General features: G+C 46.3%; 1 protein-coding gene across 5 annotated transcripts in view; it reads left to right on the top strand.

Moving 5' to 3' along the window:
• Window positions 1-14251, top strand: part of LOC118114341 (DNA-binding protein SATB1) — a 58998-nt gene that overhangs the window by 19633 nt on the left and 25114 nt on the right. For 4 of the 5 annotated variants that reach the window (XM_035164750.2, XM_035164746.2, XM_035164748.2 and 1 more), the window contains exons 5-8: window positions 1863-1986; window positions 8008-8119; window positions 9292-9369; window positions 12708-13207. In XM_035164750.2, the coding sequence (XP_035020641.1) occupies window positions 1863-1986; window positions 8008-8119; window positions 9292-9369; window positions 12708-13207 (814 nt within the window). The remainder of the gene's footprint in view (window positions 1-1862; window positions 1987-8007; window positions 8120-9291; window positions 9370-12707; window positions 13208-14251) is intronic. The other variant, XM_035164751.2, reaches the window with a different exon arrangement.

Raw genomic sequence — 14251 nt, 5'->3', positions numbered from 1 at the left:
GTGTGTGTGTGTGTGTGTGTGTGAGAGGCCGTGTGTTTTCCCTCACGAGCAGATGTTAGCTTCAGGAACGTTCCACGCATCCCTTTTTCTATCCCGGGCGTTATCTCCTCGCTCGTAACGTTTCCCCGACGCCGCCAACTGACAGATTTACGGACACGCACGCACACAATGGGCACTCATCACAACCTCGCTCAGTGTCTCATCTCCCTCACTTGCAAAGTGTCAAGGCAGGTTTTACCGAAAAGTAATTCAGCGACACATGCGTCTCGCACACGTGAAGTGCAAACCCGGGCGCTCGGCTCGGTTGCCCCGCGCTCCCGCCCCACCGCGTAAAATATATTTCTCATTTCTAAGCTGAACGGAGCTGAATTCCTGCCGTTAGCGACAGTAGCACTACCTAACAGCAAAACCAATTTATCCACTTGATACATAAATCTATTTGGATTTTTGCTGCATATTGTTGTCAGTATTGTTATTGTTTTGTATTTGTTTTTCCCCTTCTCTCTCCCCCCCCACCCCGCCATCCCTCCAATTCCCCCCCAAACCCCGACCGCCACAGAAATCTAGCCAGTAACACCTTAAATTGTTTTGCCGAGCACACCGAGCCAGGAAGGTAGAAGTAACACGAAATAATAGTCGCCACATGCAGCTAATGTATAATTCATGCATCAATCCAGCAGATGTGTTGTATAAAGTAATTAACTAATCAGAACAATCAGGAGAGAGAGAACGAGAGAGAGAGAACGAGAGAGAGGGAGAGAGGGAGAATATGAAAGAGAGGGGGGAGAGAGCGAGGCAGGCACAGAGAGAGAGAGAGAGAGACAGAGCAATCTCCAGATGCATCTGCTTGATGCGCCAAATGAAATCTGTCTGTCTTGGAGGGGCGCTTGCAGCAGGGAAAGCGAGCAGGGGCCCGTGTGTGTTCAGACTCTCGTTCTCTCTGGTTTCCTCTCTCTGTCTCCACTCCGCTCTCTACCTATCTGATCGTTTCAGGGATTTAGCCATAATTCATCAATAAAACAGGGCCGCGCTCGCGCCAACAAACCCCAATTTACACCCTTTGTGTTGAGGAGGATTTCGGAAAGGGGGCACTTTACTGGTCGATGAGTCGATCGACAGAAAATTATTAATTTTTGATTCATTCGATTTATAACGTTGATTAATTGCAGAAATGATTGAAAACATAAAACATTCACTGGTTCCTCATAGGAGGAGGTTTGCAGCATTTTATTATCATCTCTGGGATTTTGATTGTTGTTGTAATTTAACATTTTCAATTTGGGTTTTGATGACTTTGTGTGATTTGTTTCTATTTTTGTGACATTTAATGGACTGAAGTGACTTACAGGAAGAACTAATTACCTGAATAATTAATTCAGCACTTGATGTTTTTGTACATTGTTTAAACATATGTCTTGCGTTTTTTTTTCTATTTGTCATTTTCAATTATTTGTATCTGTTTGACCACATTGAGTAAAAACCTGTTTTGAAACCAGTGATGTTTGGATGAGGGAATGATGCAGAATGTACTTCCGTAATATTGCAGGTCAAATTTATTAAAGGTGTTATAATCATTTTTCTCACCATCTGAGGGACATCCAAACACACAGTCAGATTAAATGATTTGTTTATTTTATCATTTGATTTGAGAGAGCATCAGGGCTGCTGGCTTTCCTTTTCTTTCTCCGTCTCCTCTCCTCATCTGAATTGTCTCTCATTCTCTCCCTTCGCCCCCCCCCCCCTTCTCTCTGCATCCCTCTCTCTCTCCTCCTCCCTCTTGCCTCCCCCTATATCTCCCTGACCTCCTCCACCCCACACCCCCTATGTCTCCTCTCTCTCTCTCTCTCTCTCTCTCTCCACAGTTGTCCTAAGCTGGAGGACCTGCCACCTGAGCAATGGAGCCACTCTACAGTAAGAAACGCCCTCAAGGAGTTACTCAAAGACATGAATCAGAGCTCTCTGGCTAAAGAATGTCCCTTATCACAGGTGCTGAAGCCCAGTCTGCTTATTAAAAACAAAAAGACAAAAGCCCAACCCCACTGCCTTGCTACATTAACACACTACAAAACAAACCCTGTCGCCATCACCTCTGTCTTCTATCCTTTACTTATCAAATGCCCTGAGTTTGATTCAAGGGGGGGGGGGAAAGAATCCACATAGAAAAATCCAAATCAATGGCTATTGTCTATTGTTTGCTGCATGATTTCTTTTTTGTTTTTTTTTGTACTGCCCCTCACACACACACACACACACACACACACACACACACACACACACACACACACACACACACACACACACACACACACACACACGCACACACGCACAAAGATTAGTAGGCAACGGCAGCCAAAAAGCAGAGGTGTTGTTGAACGTATGGTTATTGTTAGATAAACATTGGCCCGGACCCAGAATGATCTGGATTGTTTTTGTTCCTTTTTTTTTTTCCACCGTTTGGTTCATTCTCAACATTTCATTGCATCAGACAACGGCAGATATGTGCGTTTCACATGTTAGGTGTTATATTCAGTTATTTTTTTTTTTGTGTGTGTCGGCTGGGAAGGTTGGATAGAAAGCACTAGCTCAGATATTGTATTAACAGGCGGTGTAGTCAGTATATCATAGAGGCAGCTCTGGAGTGAATGGAATGAAACGGCAGTATATCTCTCACAGGGGCCAATAATGTGTGTATGTCTGAGTGTGTGTGTGTGTGTGTGTGTGCTTCTGTGTGTGTGTTTGCCTGACTGTGTTTGTGAAACGTATATCAACTTACAGGACACACTGTATATCTGAGAGCGTTACCGGTGTGTGAGTGTGTGTGTATTTAGATCCGAGCCTGTGCGTAGGAGCCTTCGGTATGAAGCCAGCTCTCCTCCTAGGCCACCGTATGGTCACCTGGAGACCCTCGTTTGCAGCGTGCGTACGTGTGTGTGCGAGCGGCTGCTGTGTGTGTGTGTGTGTGTGTGTCTGTGTGTGTGTGTTTGTGTGTTTAGCCGGGCATGAGCAGTGCGCTGATGATGTAAAGAGTCCCTGGGTGGCGTTCAGGCGGAGCCCAGCCCGGTCTGGTAATCACCCTGTTTACGGTCCATATGTGAAGACGGCTCAGAAGAGAGCACACGCGAGCTCTGAGGATCACACACAGACACGCACACTCCTCCTCAGACACACATTTGCTATTTTCACATACACACCAGTCTCAAATTAAACTGAAGATTGTTTCCGCTCTCCAGTGAGGATGAAACCTGGTCCTGAAAATATCCTGAACTGAATCTGTTTCTGACAGTTTGGTCCTCAACTCGAATCTAAATTTACCGCCACGCACAAACTGCAGCTTCAGTCAAAAATGAATTTCATCTTTGGGATATTTTGCCTCTTTTTTGTAATTGTATTATCTGTTTTTACATCAGCAAACGTCAAAGCAGTAATCCAGTTTCTCAGATTTGTAATGTGATTTAAGAGGAATTGGCAGCTTTGCTCTGTTGTTACCTCACAGCCTGATGATCTACTTGTATCTGTGTGTGCCTTGTTCAAACACGGCCGCCATGATGGTGTTTGACATCTGTTACTCTGTGGGGTGTCGTGTGGCCTGCTGCACCCGGAGCGCAGCGGCGTGCTCCTCCCGAACCCCAATGGTTTGTGAGGCTGGTCGTCACATTCGAGGGGGTGTCCCTGCGTCGCCTCCAAACACCGGCTCCCCCGCCCTGCGAGGTTTCTTTGCGTTGTTTTCTGAGTTTCTTACCGAGAGACCAAAGAAGTGAAATGAGTGGGAGGGGAAAGGGGGGTGTTGCAGGAGGGGAACAGAGGATTGGCACCTTTTTAGGATTAGTGTTTCCTTGATATTCTGCAGCGTAATCCCGGGCCCAAAAGAGAGGTTAACAGATGAGAGAATTACAGTGAGTGAGTGAAAGAGAATTAGCCCACCTCTGAACAGGGCTCTGAACAGAGAGAGGGAGGGGAGGGGCAGCCGAGCAGAGAGGGGCGGGCGGCGGGGGGGTTATTTTGTGAAATGCCGCTTTTGTCCGGCGCCTTGTCAAACATTTAGTTTCATTCTTTTGTCGCGGGGAGTCGTGCCTTGTGTGTTTGGCCTACAAATGACACGAGGTGGGAAATATATTTACTGATGCCCATTGTGATTCGGCCGGAGGAGCAGATTCTGACCCACGCGGACGTGAAGCTCACTTAAAGATTCTCAGTTTACGGCTCAGAGACAAAAAAAACCCAACAAAAAATCAAACTTCCCCTGATTCTGATTCTGATTCTGATTCTGATTCTGATTCTGCCTCCAGCTGCCAAACAGGCGCAGTCTTTTCCTTCTTGCTTGCTACCAAGCTCGGCAACCCCCTTGCCCATCTTCTCAGAAACTATGGCAACAAACGAGATTCCCTCCACCTCACCCCACTCTTTCCCATTGCCACCACCACCACCACCTCGTCTTGCCCCCCCCGCTTTACTCTCACTGGGCGGCCCCTGATGCACCAGCTGCTGCGTTGCGTAGCAGCAAATAGTCATCAAAATGCCATCTTTGCAGGCCTTCACCACCTCAGCTGCCATAGGCACAACCTGGCTGCCAGTGTGTGTGTCTGTGTGCATGTGTGTGTGTGTGTGTTAGATTGAAGGGAGAGGAGGGGGTCACCCCACTTGAGGTGGATATGCGCCATAATTGAGCTGTGTTAGATGTTGGCGAGAGACGAGGCACAGTGTTGCAAATGGGATGCGCGTTTTCCCCAGCTGATTCAAGACATCAGGCTAAGTTGGAATGTGTGTTTTTGTGTGTGTACGTGCGTGTGTGTTTTTGTGTTTATTGACACGTGTGCATTCGTGTAACTGCACCAAGTGTGTTTATCTGCAGGGGTTGTGCTCGGTGTGTGTTTGCATTTGCCGGTGTATGCACCACTTTCTAACGCTGGCAGCTGGGTGCCCACACAGTACCTGCCTGCTGCACCACTACTCTCTGACACACACACACACACACACACACACACACACACACACACACACACACACACACACACACACACACACACACACACACACACACACACACACTCACCCACATCTCCTTTCTCTCTCTCTTCCTGTCTCCCATGATGGGGTGTAGAGTAGATGTTGGGGACCGATAGTAGCCCAGTGCCACTTCCTGGTCTTGCTGATAAGCTCTCTGTGCTGCAGATGGCTATCACTTAAAGGGTCCACACTCACACCCACACACACACACCCACACACACACACACACACACACACACACACACACACACACACACACACACACACACACACACACTCGAACACACAGAGCCATGCTACCTGTTGACAAGCCCTAGCACAGTCCTCCTGCTGGCACCGCAGTGGCAGTAGAGACTCTGGTTATTTGCTTGATTTCACTTAGTGCGGATGAATGTGTGTGTGGCGGAGCACAGAGGAGAGAGAGAACAGGAGTGTGTGTGTGTGTCTCTGTGTGTGTGTGTGTGTGTGTGTGTGTGTGTGTGTGTGTGTGTGTGTGTGTGTGTGTGTGTGTGTGTGTGTGTGTGTGCATTGTTTCGTTCACACATACACGCCGGGGCCCCCTGTGAGAGGTAGAGTGATGTATTGAGGGAGAGGGCTGATTAATGAGGAGCGTTTATTAGAACATCTGTGTCAAAGATGGCGGAGAAAGAGGGAGCGAGGGAGATAGAGAAAAAGATGGGAAGGGAGAGAGAGAGAGAGAGAGGCACACCATCTTCTGCAGGCCTCTTGTTTGTTGCCTGGAGCTGCTTTAGCCCAGATATACTGTAAATAAAACATGGCAGGCAGGAGGAGAGGAGTTCATTATCCCCTCCACTTAAAGGAGAATTCTTCTTACTTCAGATTCGTGGCTTTCACATGGATATTTGACTTGGGAGTTGGCTCTCAGAACCTGGTTAAACAGGAATTTGTGGTTTGCTGCTCTACCAATCACCATCCCAAATATTCGCGTTTTTGTTCCAAAGGCAGTAAATCAAAAGCCAACCCACGTGTCCTGATGGCTTTAGCGCATCAATGACGGATGAACGGGAGTTCTCGCTTTAAAACTGTTGCACTTGCTGTGTCCTCATATTTGCACGAGTCCAGAAGAAGCAGCAGCAGCCTCAAGCGTAACAGTCTGACCCCATTAGAGGAGCAATTCTTTCATCTTAACCCCCGACGCGAACTCCATCAGGGTCTTCATTGAGCTGAGGCCTTTTTAATGTACCTATAAAAGACTGCTCAGCTTTACAGTGCGAGTTCACGTGCAGACCTCTTCATCCTCCTGTTTCTCATCACGACAGCACGATGCACCGCAGCATAGTTGGCACAAACTCACACTCAGTCACCAGCGTGACTCCTCTCGCGCCTCGCTTTCCTATATTTGACTTCACAAATAAAAAAAATAAAAAAGGAAGCGGCTGAGTGGGTGTGACAAAAAGCAGCCGAACTGACTCAACCTGGTGCGAGCGAGTACGACCAGAGTCACGTTCAGGGGATGATTCGTGGTTTACACGAATAAGTATTAACAGATAAGTGAACACTTCCTCGTTGTATTTTTGGTTTGCTCTTATTTGCATTTTAATACTTTCGCACTAAGACTTGTCAGCTTGCACACTCATTGTCTTTGGGAGCTCTGGCTTCCATGTGTGGTCTTACTGGCCCCAGAAGTCCAGTTTTCAATAGAGCCGTCACAAGAAACTGGTGAAAATGGCGCTTTTGGCAGCTTTTGCTTAAGTTCAATCTCAAGCAGACTGAAGCGAGAAGTGTCCATCGTTCTCCTTCCGGCTCCTCTTACGAACTCCACAAGATTGTGTTGAGTTGTGTTGTGTTGTGTTCAACGCGTGTTGCCATCACGTACGATGCGCACGGTTGTAACGGAGGGGGGTCAGAAGTTCAAAGTTCAGTAGGACGAGACTTCCTGCCGCCACAGCTGCCGCCCCGCGTTTTTGTTTTGCGCAGAGAGAGACGCTGGAGCCAGAGAACCAGAATCATCCAGTTCAACCTGTTCATTGTGCTCCCACCACCATGCTGCTCTGCCAGAAGGTTCCCCTGCCATCCTCCAAGTGCATATATTATAGAAAATGATAAAGATGGCATACCTGTAATTTGAAAACAGATGGTATGGTTCTTTTGAATATTTATAACAATCAAAAACAATTTCTCCTGCACCAACCTCACTATTCGCCCGGAGGCCGCCAAGGTGTTAAAACATTCATTTTAATGAAACTGGAAGGAGGCGGAGAAAAAAAAAAACAAAAGCTGTGTTTTTTCTCAGGCGAAAGGAGGAATGGTTGAAGTGAATGTGGAGAGGGCAAAGAGTCGGGTGTAAAGGGAGGGATGGGAGCACGCGAGCGGCGGAGGGCGACATGCTCAGAGCGGCCCTCAATCTGCTTGAAGTTGTTGTCTTAAACAGATTGTGTAAATAAAGAGCTGGAAAAATAAAAGGAGGTTTATCTGTTTACATCGCCCGACTCCCCAGATGCTGATATTCAATAAGCTGTTATCTTCCTCTTTTTCTTTTGGAAGGTAAATATCTCTCCTGCCGTCTGCTCCCGATGTCACACACACACACACACACACACACACACACACACACACACACACACACACACACACACACACACACACACACACACGTAGGAACTCAGTTGACCTCATAATTCACCCACTCTGAAATACACACACACAAAAAAAACACACACACAAAAAAATAAAAACCTTCTGACAAACTCAACGGCATTTGATAAAAAAGAACAGATAAAGCCTTGTTTGATTTAATTTGTTTTACCTTTAGAGGACGATATGGGAAATTTCTGCATGTCTGATGCTTTTCAGTTTCTGTGTTTTTTTTTTTCTCCACTGCCGGGTGCTACCATGTCCCCGATCTTTTATTTGTTTTGACAAGCTACAGTGTTACTGCATGTTTCACAAGCTTTAATATTATGTCTGTATTTTCCACAATGAGAATCCAAAGTCCCTCTCTCATTCTCTCTCCCTCTCTCTCAATCAATCTCTCTCTTTCAGAGTATGATTTCCTCCATTGTGAACAGCACTTACTATGCAAATGTGTCGGCGGCGAAGTGTCAGGAATTTGGGCGCTGGTATAAACATTTCAAGAAGACAAAAGATATGATGGGTAAGCAAAACGGAGGGGCGCAAAGTATGGCGCTCACACTTTTGTCTCTTTGCACACACACAACACACACACACACACACACACACACACACACACACACACACACACACACATCACACACACACACCAGTCACCATTACAATATGTTCTCTAACCAACCGCCTCTTTGTCTTCCTGCTGCTGCACGAGGCAGAAATACATTTTTATCTCGTTATCTAATAATTCAGGATTGCTCAGTTGAACACGGTGTTATCTTTAATTTATCCCTTATTGTTCTAACTAACACTGATGCCTGGAATCAAGCTGAGGCCTGGGTTTTTTTTTTGTTTTTTTTTGTTTGTGGTGTATTGGATTGTAACTCTTGTTTTCCATGAACAAAAAAAAGGCAGCGATGACTTCAACCGGCCAACGCCTAGTCCGAAATTCAATTATATTTTCTTATCAACCCTCTAACAAAGCATGCTTTATAGTATCTACAAATTTCCCCTTTGACCTGCCAGGAAATGAGGTTATATAATGCCAGTATCACCCCTGCTGCAGATAGGAGTTCCCATATATAAGGTTTTTCTGATTAAGCAGATCACCCCCATGTTGCGGAGCTCGTAGTGCACTTTAATCTTCAGATATTAGCTCCAAACGATCTGTTGAACAATCTTTGTTTTGTTGTTTTTTTACTTTTTCCAGTGTGCTGCCGCTTGCAGCGATGACACATGAGATGTTATATCAAAAAATGTTTTCACAGCGTCCATGCAAATGGCGCGTTGTGATCATATCTTATCTGATGTTTTTTTTTCTTCTTCTTCTTCTTCTTCTGTTAAAGTGGCAGCAAACGCAGGGAACATGATTTACTTCAGACCTGCTGTACTTGTGTATTCTCTTGTATACTCCCACACCTTTTCTGTCACAATAGCTTTATTTTGTTTTTGGGTAAATCTGGTTTTATGTTCCTCAAAAGTGGGACTGTGCTGCTGCAGCTGCCGGCCCCGGCCTCTGTGGCGCTGCTGCTCCCAGTGTCATGTTTCTGCTGGAGTGGCTGAGAGCTAATAGAAGGAGAAAAGCTTAACCTGGTGTTTCTTTTCCTCACACGTCTACTCTCTCTGCTGTGTGTGTTTGTGTGTTTGTGTGTGTGTGTGTGTGTGTGCATGTGCGTGACCTGCCATCCGACTGTGCAGGCATGCGCCAACCCTCCCAGCTTGAGGGCTACCTGGGAACGTGTGTCCTCCGTGAGAGCCCGCGTGCCAATGCATTAGGTATGTCACAACATGGCCACACAAACACACACAAACACACACAAACACACTCACCTACACACTAAAACACTCTTGTTTTTTGTTTTTTTCACTTTGGAGGACAGTGCAATGGCATAGATGAATTTCCTGGAGGCTTTCTGCAACCTTAAGCAGAACCACTCAAGCCTAGATGTTAAAAACTTCATTCCTATATTTAAACACAGATTTTTCTGTAAATTTAAGGCTTTATCTCATATAGACCAGGTTTTTTTCCTCACCCTTTGTTTGATACGATGAAGATAAACTCGACATGTGAGGAGCTACATGTCTTCCTCAATCCCTGTATGCTCAGTATTAAATGTCCCGATCTCAACTCTAATCTTATTTTTAATCCTAAAACTCAGCTGGTGCTTTAAAGCCACATTTAAATAAAAATAGCTGTTTGCTTGTAGTCTAGAATTAAAATTTTCTCAATCTATAATTTAACTTAGAACGAAGCTTTTGAATCATCCGTCCTGGTCACGCCCTTCACATAAAAGGCTCCATTTAAACACAAGCACATTTCAGATGTGTCTGAATCGACTAGTTTAGCATTGGGACATGTTTAAAGTTGTTAGCTTAGCTTCCTAATTGATTGCTTGTGCGTTTGGGTGCGACATTCAATAAACCGATCCGAGTGCGATCTCCCATTCCCCCTTAAAAGCGAACGACTTTATATAATGGCGGATTTGCAAGATCGTAAGAAAGTGTTTTTCGGGCAAAAGAGAAGAAGTATACGTGCGTTGTTCATTCGGCTACGTACGCATATATTATTACTATCTTGACAATTCGCTGTTAGAATAACGTTGAATATACTTTCTACAACTGACTTCAGAACAGGTTTTTCTTGGTCAATCGCTTTTCGGTGCCTCAATACAACGATCCAACAATGCGACGTGAACACAGCCAATCCTTTTTCAACTGGAGTAACCCTGAGTCTGTTTTCCCTCCCGTGACTGAAAAACAAAAGCTTGAACTGCTATACTGTTCATTTTAATGTGTTTCTGTATCGTTCTATCTGAGGACATCGGCGACTGATAAGAAGAAAACACTCTGTGCACGTACACAGAGGCGGTGATAACAGTTCAAGATGTGCTTACACACAAACTCTAGGAGCTCTTGTGTCATGTGAGCCAAACCTCAGACACAAAACCTTGGCACACGAGCATCAGGTGCCCAACACACACCCGTGGCAACTCCTCTAACCTCAATATTCATGACGAGCTGCTGTCTGCTCCGCGCACATGGCCACAAATGGCAGGAGGAGCAAGTGCTGCAGAAATGCCAAGTATGAAGGCCGGGAGAGGGAGTGCCGAGGTCGTCCCTTTGTGGTTTGGCCGCAGCGTCACGTGTGACTCTGCATTTACTTCGCCACTCTGCGTTGCAAGTTTGAGCCTGAAGTCGAGGGGAATAAGTACCTGGTCACAGGTGCTGGCCAGCCCCTCCGCCGCTCTGCCAGCTGAAGGGGCCGCTACCAGCCGCCAGCGAGCGCGTTGTTGTTTCTTTTGACGTGGCAGGGACGCCAACACGGGAGAGGGAGTTAGGTCACTTTGTGTGTGTCTCCCTCTCTCTCTCCCATTCCCTCTCTCTCACTCACTGTCACATACAAGCACACACTCCCTCCCTCCCTCAGCCCACATCCCATTCCCATTGTGTGTTTAATCCGGGGCTCTTTTGTGGCAGGATTCCACATGAGGACTCCCGCTTCTGTGGCAGCCTTTTTCTCCCAGGGCCTGCCATGCTCTTCTGTCACCCCTTCTCTTTTCAATTTGCATGGAAATGCCTCCGTGTGCCTGTGTGTTTGTGTGTCGTGAGCATGCCCCAGCAGTCTGTGCGAGCAAGGATATGCACACACACACACACATGCACACAAGAAACACACACATTCACATATGAGTGAATAGGCGCGCCATACCATCAGAGCCAGGGAATGCCAGGGATTATGGGAAGAGATGTGATTATTACCAAGATTTTTTTGTTTTGTTTCTTTCCCACCCCCACTCCACCCCCTGCATCATTTGTTTTCGACAAACGCTCAATAGACCCGTCTTGGCCGGGCGTTTTGTGCTTTACTGACAGTTAAGAAACAGGCAGCTCAAAACACACGATTATTGTGGGTATTTTTGGAAAACATCCATGCACTTAATCTTTCATCTGCTAAAAAATTCAGCTTATTGAAGAGAGCATCCCCCCACCACCACCCCAACCCTCGTAACAGCCATTTACGCTTTTCACAATCTCATACGCTGCTTTTCTGTGGAATGTGGAGGCCGCAGCACACTTCTGAGGTGTTAATGTTGCCATCCGTGTGAATCCTCAATCGCTGCCCCCTCACGCGCTCGCCTCGGCACGGTGCACGCAAAAAAAAAAAAAGGCAAAGTCTCGGCATATGTGGATTCCTTCAAGATGGACCGAAAAAACAAAAAAAAACTCAAAACATTCAGCTGCTCCAAAATGCTCCTTTCCCCTTCGCTGTGGGTAGCACTTTGAATGTTAAATCATTGTTTTCGTTCTCTGAGCACATAATTTAAACCGGTGTTAAAATATTCCCCAGCAGCCATTATGGTCTTAAAGATTCCCAAAGCCAGAGATGCCGCTAAAATCTCTTAAACGCCATCAGATGACGGCACACAGATTTTTATTTAAGTCCGTTCCGTTCAGGTTACACACCACATCCTCTGATGTGCTCCTCCCGTCTCTGTTCGCTGCTCCCTACGTTTATATTTAGACCACCCTCCCCTAAAAGTGTCATGTTGTCGGGCTCGTGTTCCTTATTTTAGAATTAAGGATGTAAAGAGAGAATCTGATTTATCAGCATTGCTCCTTTGTGGATACACTCACACTCTCACACACAGATACACATTAATCTTGTTCTTACACACACACACACACACACTCCACTGTTTTGCCTAGATTTCCTCTTCTTTGCTCGTGATGAGGCCAGACGTTCTGAACTTAATTTCCGAGGCATGGGTTGTGAGAGACACAGGTCAAACACAATGAAGCCTTTTTATCTGTGTTAACATCTTTTTCTTTTTTTAACCAGTCGTTGGCGGATCAACTGGAATGTTCGCTGACCCACTAAGACTCACTCAAATTTGATCTGATACAGAGAAGATCTGTTTCATTCATTCGTCTGATTAGACACAATGGCTATTTGAGTTATGGTCATGATTTTGCGATTAAAGTGTCACATTTTTCAGATTGACCAGCACATGTCATTCAGCTTTTCCCTCTCTTTCTGCTGTACGCTCTGATCTCCTGTGTTTTCTTTGTGATGTTGAGAGTTGACATGAGTATTTTATAATCTGTCTTTCCAGCTGAGATGGACGGCCTGGCTGACCTGTCCCCACCCAGCTCCAACCACAACCACAATCACCTGGGCTTCTCCCAGCAGCAGCAGCCCATCCCCGGCAGCACAGCAGAACAGACCCCCTCCTCGCCGGTGCCGCCGCTGCCTCACGCTCCGCCATCGCACGGTGGTCAGACAGGAGGCCGGCAGCCCCAGATCCCAGGCCTGCACCACCCGGGCCTGGTGTCCACGCCCATCAGCCCCCAGCTGGTCAACCAGCAGCTCGTGATGGCACAGATCCTCAACCAGCAGTATGCAGTGAACCGGCTGCTGGCGCAGCAGTCCCTGTCACAGCAGTACCTCAACCACCCGCCTGTCAACCGCAACTCCCACAACAAGCCCCTGGAGCCACAGCTGGGGTCCAACACGGAGGTGTCCATGGAGATCTACCAGTGGGTGAGGGACGAGTTGAAGCGAGCTGGCATCTCTCAGGCCGTCTTCGCCCGCGTGGCTTTCAACAGAACCCAGGTGAGGAGGGGAAGACAGATGGGCTGGAGTAAAGCTATCGTCTTTATGTCAATTATGTGTCTAATTCCCCTTCATGTGCCTTTGATAAGGAAGCTTTAGTTTGGCAGCTGATTGAGACACAGAACTTTCAGATAAGGAAATTAGATCAGAAGTTGCAGGTCAATGGAACCTGACTTGTCCTGGACTTCGATGATGAATACAGTCATGTTCTATACTTTGAAACTGGACTTGTATAATCATAGAACATATTTGCGACATAATCTCAGGTTGACTGATGATTGAATTTATCTTTTAATGTAATTTAATCATAATTCAATTTTTTAATCTACAATTTTATACCCCGGTCTGACGCAGACATTGACAAGGTAGTAAAATGCTTCACGTACAAAAAATGTACTCAGTTCAAGTTCAAGAAGAACTTGAACTTCCTGCCAACTGATGCATCCTGGGAAACCGACCACTTTTGGTGGCAACAGGGTGAAACTAAAACGTATGTCCAGCTTCGTCTTCTAACAAGTCAGCGTTGAGATAAAACTCTTCCTCTCCACGATTAAAACTAAACGCGTCTCCGATTCCGCAGCAACAGCTCGTTAAACACTTAGACTAAGAACAGCCCGACGTTTGAATCCGTCTGTTTCCACGTCTCATATCTCGTTCATAATTCTCATTCGTACACTCCGGTAATGTCGCACCTCTACTGTACTTGAAGGCAGCTGGCAGCCTGCCCATGTGAGAGACCCAGGCTCGGTCAATGGTCGTGCGCTCTCTGTGCCAAAATCTGTGGTTTCACTTTAGGAGTCGGAGGCCTCACACACACACACACACACACACACACACACACACACACACACACACACACACACACACACCGCACGCGACACACACACAGAGGACAGTGATAATGGCTCAAGATGTACTGTGTGTATTAGAGGGGGTTGAAGGGAGGTGACAGCAAACCTCATTAAGACTCCATTCACTTTGAAGTCGCCGTGTATGAAAGAAGAAGAAAAAAACAACAGAAACTGATAAGAATCAATTAGAATT

Source organism: Hippoglossus stenolepis, chromosome 8 (genome assembly GCF_022539355.2).
Source record: "Hippoglossus stenolepis isolate QCI-W04-F060 chromosome 8, HSTE1.2, whole genome shotgun sequence".
Classification (NCBI taxonomy): Eukaryota; Metazoa; Chordata; class Actinopteri; order Pleuronectiformes; family Pleuronectidae; genus Hippoglossus; species Hippoglossus stenolepis.
The sequence above is the reverse complement of the archived record's forward strand: the minus strand, read 5'-3'. Positions and strand labels throughout refer to the sequence as shown.